The sequence below is a fragment of the Sprattus sprattus genome, assembly GCF_963457725.1.
Source record: "Sprattus sprattus genome assembly, chromosome: 4".
NCBI lineage: Eukaryota > Metazoa > Chordata > Actinopteri > Clupeiformes > Clupeidae > Sprattus > Sprattus sprattus.
The window spans coordinates 12,633,659-12,639,658 of NC_137923.1; the positions used below are offsets into that span (position 1 = coordinate 12,633,659).

At 43.0% G+C, this 6,000-nt stretch overlaps 1 protein-coding gene across 1 annotated transcript in view; it reads left to right on the top strand.

The window, feature by feature from the left end:
- The window catches only part of hecw1b (HECT, C2 and WW domain containing E3 ubiquitin protein ligase 1b), a gene marked incomplete at both ends in the record, with an annotated part of 37,185 nt that overhangs the window by 8,749 nt on the left and 22,436 nt on the right, over window positions 1-6,000 (top strand). The window contains 4 exons of the mRNA XM_080836089.1: window positions 81-188; window positions 1,962-2,056; window positions 3,574-3,649; window positions 4,459-4,628. Of these exons, the coding sequence (XP_080692215.1) occupies window positions 81-188; window positions 1,962-2,056; window positions 3,574-3,649; window positions 4,459-4,628 (449 nt within the window). The remainder of the gene's footprint in view (window positions 1-80; window positions 189-1,961; window positions 2,057-3,573; window positions 3,650-4,458; window positions 4,629-6,000) is intronic.

Sequence of the window (6,000 nt, forward strand, 5' to 3'; positions counted from 1 at the left end):
TACAGTATGTACAGTACGTATTTAACTTTGTTCTTTTAAATGATGAATTCCAATGCATTTTTCGTCCCTCCCTGTTTCAGATGAAGTCCTGTCGGAGAACTTTCTGGACTACAAGAACCGCGGCGTGAACGGTTCCCACAAAGGCCAAATAGTGTGGAAGATTGAGGCCAGCTCCTATTTTGTGGAGCGTAAGTACTTCTCTTCAAGCACCTTCTGCCCACAGGATGTGTCGCCCACTCTGAAGAAGAAAGAAACCGCACAGAAAGATCAGGAAACTGGCGAAACTTAGCTCCATCCTGGTGAAGTGGTTCTGCCCAGATCCGTATTGAAATGAATTATAAAGCCATCATGCTGGGTTATGGTGTTATATCACGTTGATTTGGTTAATGCTTAGAGCAATTATTAGCCATAGATTGTGTGAAATTGGATTTAGTTTAGGATTTCCTTAGTAGAAACCAGTGTTTCAGCATGACACAGTACAGCCCTATCAGTAGCAGTGACTAGGAATTAATACCACACCTATTTGTAAGCACCCTGGCCCTGTGAACATTTCTGTTGAATTCTTTACACTTCTTTATCTCAATTGTGGGTTTCTGTGGAGGGGATAATGCTGTAGTCACCACTGGTTCCGGTGACAGTGCAGCTTGGATGTGGTCAGGCAGGGAGGAGTACAGAGAGGAAAGGAGAAGTGAACGAACGTGGCTTTCCTCTACTTCTGCTCCTCCCTTTCATCCTTTACTTCCTCTTTTCTACTCCCCTCTCGCACTGATCCTTCACCTCTCATTCTCATATTCCTCTCACATCTCATCTTCCCCCTCCCATTCTACTCTTCATCATCTGCTCTTGCTAGTCTTCACAAACCTCTCGTGACACTTCCCTGTAGCCCATGAGTGATAATGCCAACAGATGCAACACTTAACACACAATAGAGGTTCATTTTCTTCTGTGCATTTCCCAATTCAACATTGTTTTACCATTAACCATTGCAAGTCTTACATGAATAAATTATTTTAAAAAATCTGAGCATGATCAGCCTCAATATTAATATATTTTATAATGTTAGGTTTAGGATTGTTTCATAAACCATGTAAGAGTTGCAACTGTCTCTGTTGATTTTGTCATTTTGTAATATTACTTGGGTCATCTAAGCTCCAATGCATTTATGTGGTTTAGTGGCCATTTGTTGCTTTGCTAAATAAGTGGTCTCTAGACCCATTAAAGCTGTTATGCAACTCTTATCAGTGTTACTCTATGGAGATTATGTGTAATCTTATGTCATTTCTCCCCTCTCAAATTGACCGTTGACACTGAAACCTTCAACCCATGCTAATACTCTATATCTGTAATTCTCACTGGCTCCAGAACAGCTTTACCCGTTGCAGTGTATATAAAGAATGTGTATGTATTTTTATATGTGAATGTACATATGTATATATAGTTCTCCTTTATGATCTATTATCTATCTGATACAACCTATGTAGTTCTCACTTACTCAGAGCAGTAACTGATACAGTTTCTGTTGTTCTTACTAATTCTAGAACAGTCCTAGCTGATACAGCCTCCTTAGTTCTCACTGATTCTAGAACAGTCCTAGCTGATACAGCCTCCTTAGTTCTCACTGATTCTAGAACAGTCCTAGCTGATACAGCCTCCTTAGTTCTCACTGATTCTAGAACAGTCCTAGCTGATACAGCCTCCTTAGTTCTCACTGATTCTAGAACAGTCCTAGCTGATACAGCCTCCTTAGTTCTCACTGATTCCAGAACAGAACAGTTCCTCTTTGGTGCCACATTGTTTACCTGCTCGATAGTTGTCGTCTTCACAGACATTAGGTCATAGGCTAATGGACTTGACCTTAATCTCTGCTCTCTCTCACTCACTCTCTTTTTCTCTCTCTCTTTCTCGCTCTCTCGCTGACTCCTGCTGTCTGTCTTACCTTGGCCTGCTCCTTGACCAATCAGCGGAGACTAAGATCTGCTTTAAGTATTACCACGGAGTGAGCGGTGCACTGAGAGCCACCACCCCCAGTGTGACAGTGAAAAACCCCTCTGCACCGGTAGGTGTGTGTGTGTGTGTGTGTGTGTGCGTGTGTGTGTCCTAAGCATAAATGTCTTATGTGTATATGTGTATGTTTTGTGAGTATATGTGCAAAGTCTTGTTGTGTGTTTGCATGAATGTGTAGGTGTGTGTATGTGTGTTACCCTGTGTAGTACCCTTCGTCTGTCTTCCTCCTGCCAACACATAGTGGAAGTCACATCAGGATCCTGTGCTCTATACTCTGTGTCAACCCTTCTCTTTTAATCCCCTCATGTCATGTGACCAAACTATATAAAAAAAAACACAAACAATAAACACAAAAAAACACAGCTTCATCAGGGTGGCACGTGCCCCTCTGGGGGATATAAATAGAGCGCAGAGGTTTATCTGTGCGGATGGTGTTATGAAGGGCAGTCAGACGGGGTGATGTGGTGCGGTGCGGGTGGAACGGTGCCATCTGTGCGGCTCCTCCTCAGCTGTGCTGATTACAGCGGCCACTGGCAGAGATGTGGATAATCTGGAGTCTATTAATATCAGCCACAGCCCCAGGGCCACCACAGGTTGTCATTTCTGATGGCTTTAGTTTGACTTACCTCCACCTCCTGTCTCTCTCTGTCTTGTGTGTTCTCTCTAACTCCTTCTCTCACTTCAGTGCTGTCTCTCTCTCTCTCACCTTCTGTCTCTCCTCTTCTCTTCTCCTCTCTTCCTTGTTTCTTCCTTCCCCCTCCCTCTCTCCCTCTCTCTGCCTCCCTCTCTCTCCCTCGTTGCTCTTCCAATCTCTGGTGTGTCTGGTGGTTTCCTGTTTGTTTGCTGGTGTCTGTGTCAATGCCATGGATGAATCTGAGCAACAGACAGAGTTTGACTTAAGATGACCAAGACACTCAAGGAGCTGTCGGCCTAAAATGGTGAGAGAAAGAGAGAGAGACAAGAGATTGAGAGAGACAAAAATACATACATAAGAGTGAGTGAGTGAGTGAGTGAGTGAGTGAGTGAGTGAGTGAGTGAGTGAGTGAGTGAGTGAGTGAGTGAGTGAGTGAGTGAGTGAGTGAGTGAGTGTGTGTGTGTGTGTGTGTGTGTGTGTTTGTGTGTGTGTGGTTGTATGTAGGTTTGTGTGTGTGTGTGAGAGAAAGAGAGATAATTGTATGTGTGTGTGTGTGTGTGTGTTTTAGGGAAGAACTCAGAGCTTATCTTGGTCTGACTGGACTCCATGTAGAAAAGGGATTAAGTGATTTCGACGCGATTTTGGCTGATTTGGAGACTGGGGGAGGGTGGTGGGGGTGGTGGTGAGAGAAGTCGTGGATTGGCTCAGCAGGTGGGTCAGCGAGGTCATTGGTGACTGGTGTGGCCAATGTGACGGGGCCTTTTCACATTGTCTCCAGGACTGCAGATTTTTATGGTGTGTGTCTGAATAACTGTAAATTGTATGCAGTGTGTTTTACCCTGTGTGTTGTGAAAGCGTGTGTGTGCATGTGTGTGTGTGTGTGTGTGTGTCTGAGTCAGAGTCAACATCCAAACTTCCCTCCTTTTTCTCTGTAGGTGTTTAAGCCTCCGTCTGCAGAGGATGTTCCGCAAAGCCAGGGCAGCAGAAGACTTATCAGCTTCTCACTCTCAGGTGAACCTTAAAGCTGTGTTTGTAAACAAACCTGCACCCAGCTCAACAAATGTGTGTCATGAACTTGTACTTAAAGGGAAAAAGGAATTTAGAACATGATGTTGTTACCATGGCGATGGGCTTTTGAGCTTTTGATAATGCCCCTTGCCAGACTATTTCTGATTTCCCAGTGGTGCTGGTGAGATTGGTGTCCATTGTAGTCCATAAACCCCAGGCTATCATTAATGTGAGTGCAGAAGCCACTTCTTTCTTAAATACGACATCATTTTTCAACCTTTCAGTTCACTGCTGGATTATTTTCCCCATACAGTGCCCCTGGCAACTATTAGCAAAACTATAACGCAGTAAAACTAAAGCTGGAGGATCAGTTAGTTTTAAAAGGCCATTCTCTCTTTGTCCACTCCAATGTGCATGTTCATGTACAGCAATGATAAAACTCAAATAATACTGTTTTATGGCAAATAAAATCTTTAACACCGCTTTTACACCATGGGGTGTGGTAGTTCTGTGACATGTCAAAGTAGAATCTCACTGTAACACCATGTGGTGCTGTTGGTTTTTTTCTAGGCCGATCACTCTGTCTTTGTCAAATCTTATATTAAATCATGTACAGCTATATAAAAATAAAGTGATACCCTGTTGCACTATGTAAAATAATATAGTTAAGAATCGTTAACTGTTGAGCAGTGTCAAGCTGTCTAAAAGCTGAAAGTAAAAAATGTCTTGTAGCTCCTTGTGGTGGTGTTGGTGCTATTGTGAGAGTCCCACTGTAACACTAAATGATATTGTTTGTGCGTTGGTTGTTGCAGACTTCCAGGCCACAGGACTGAAGAAGGGCATGTTCTTTAACCCGGACCCCTACCTGAAGATTGCCATCCAGCCCGGCAAGCACAGCATCTTCCCCGCGCTGCCTCACCACGGCCAGGAGAAACGCTCCGGCATCGTCTGCAACACTGTCAACCCTGTCTGGCAGAGGGAGGTGAGGATAAGTGTCAGTGTGTTTCCGGAGAGGAACGCACATACAGTATCTTAGTTGTGCTTAGTGCTGCATGGCATCCATCTCTCTATTAACGTTCCTGCCCAGAGAGTTTTACGACCCTCTGTAAATGTCAGCGATGAGTGACAGATAGACTGCTGGGCAGTGTCTCTGCATACTCTGCCCCCGTTAGTACAACTCAAAGCAGCCGTTTTTTCTCTCGCCGCTCTCCAGATTTCTAGCAACAGCTCCTGCTTCTTATTTGTCCTAGTGCCCTTGTGAAATAAATGGCACCAGTGCTGTGGTTGTCAGTTGTAAGATTTCTTTTACAGTTTTTTTACGATTGGTTTAACCCTGTCAGTGCCTGTCAGTTTAACCCTGTCAACCCTTTTTTCAAAACACTACACCCATTCATCATATCAGTAGACTTGGTGAACACATCACCTATTCATCATATCAGTAGACTTGGTGAACACATCACTCATTCATCATATCAGTAGACTTGGTGAACACATCACCCAATCATCATATCAGTAGACTTGGTGAACACATCACTCATTCATCATATCAGTAGACTTGGTGAACACATCACCCAATCATCATATCAGTAGACTATGTGAACACAAAAAAACTGTGATCACATATTTCTTTAGATAATTTAGTGATGGGTATGTCGAAGTTAAGTAATGGCTCAGTGGTTTCCTCGTGGTTGCAAGGTTCTTAAGGTTTTACTTTTGAGTTCCTCTATGGTTCAGTTTCAGTCATTTTTTTTTTATTGTTTTCACACCATCGTTTCAATACCATGTACACACGTACACTATGTGAACTCAACTGTGGATACTTTCGCAGTGCTTTGGTGTGGTTTTTCTTTTGTTTTGCAACTCTACTGTGCAAAAACAGAGGTGTGTGTCTGTACAGTCTACTGGGTGAAGAGTTTTTAAAAAGTGGATATGTGAAAATTATTGTAAAAAACTCCATTTATAGAATGTTATTTTTATTACCTTTAGGAAAGAGGTTACGTTTTCACCTTGTCTGTATGTTCGTTGGTGGGTTTATTTGTTTGTTATTTGGATAACGCAAAAACGAGTTGCTCAATTTCCCTAAAACCAGGTTGAAAGGTGTAGCATGGGCCAAGGAAAAATCCTTTACATTTCAGAGCAGATCTGACTCACGATTTCTTTCCCGCTTTCATTAAAGCTTTCACATCTGATATATTTTCCTGTAACAGAGGTGTGTGCTTTCTGCCACAGTGCAGATGTGCATGTGGACAGGATGTGGTTAAGTGGGTCTTTGTCATGGTTTTGAGTTCAGCTGAGTCAGCTGCTACTGTGGTTTTCAGTTCAGCAGAGATCCTGTTTTCGAGATATCTGTAAGC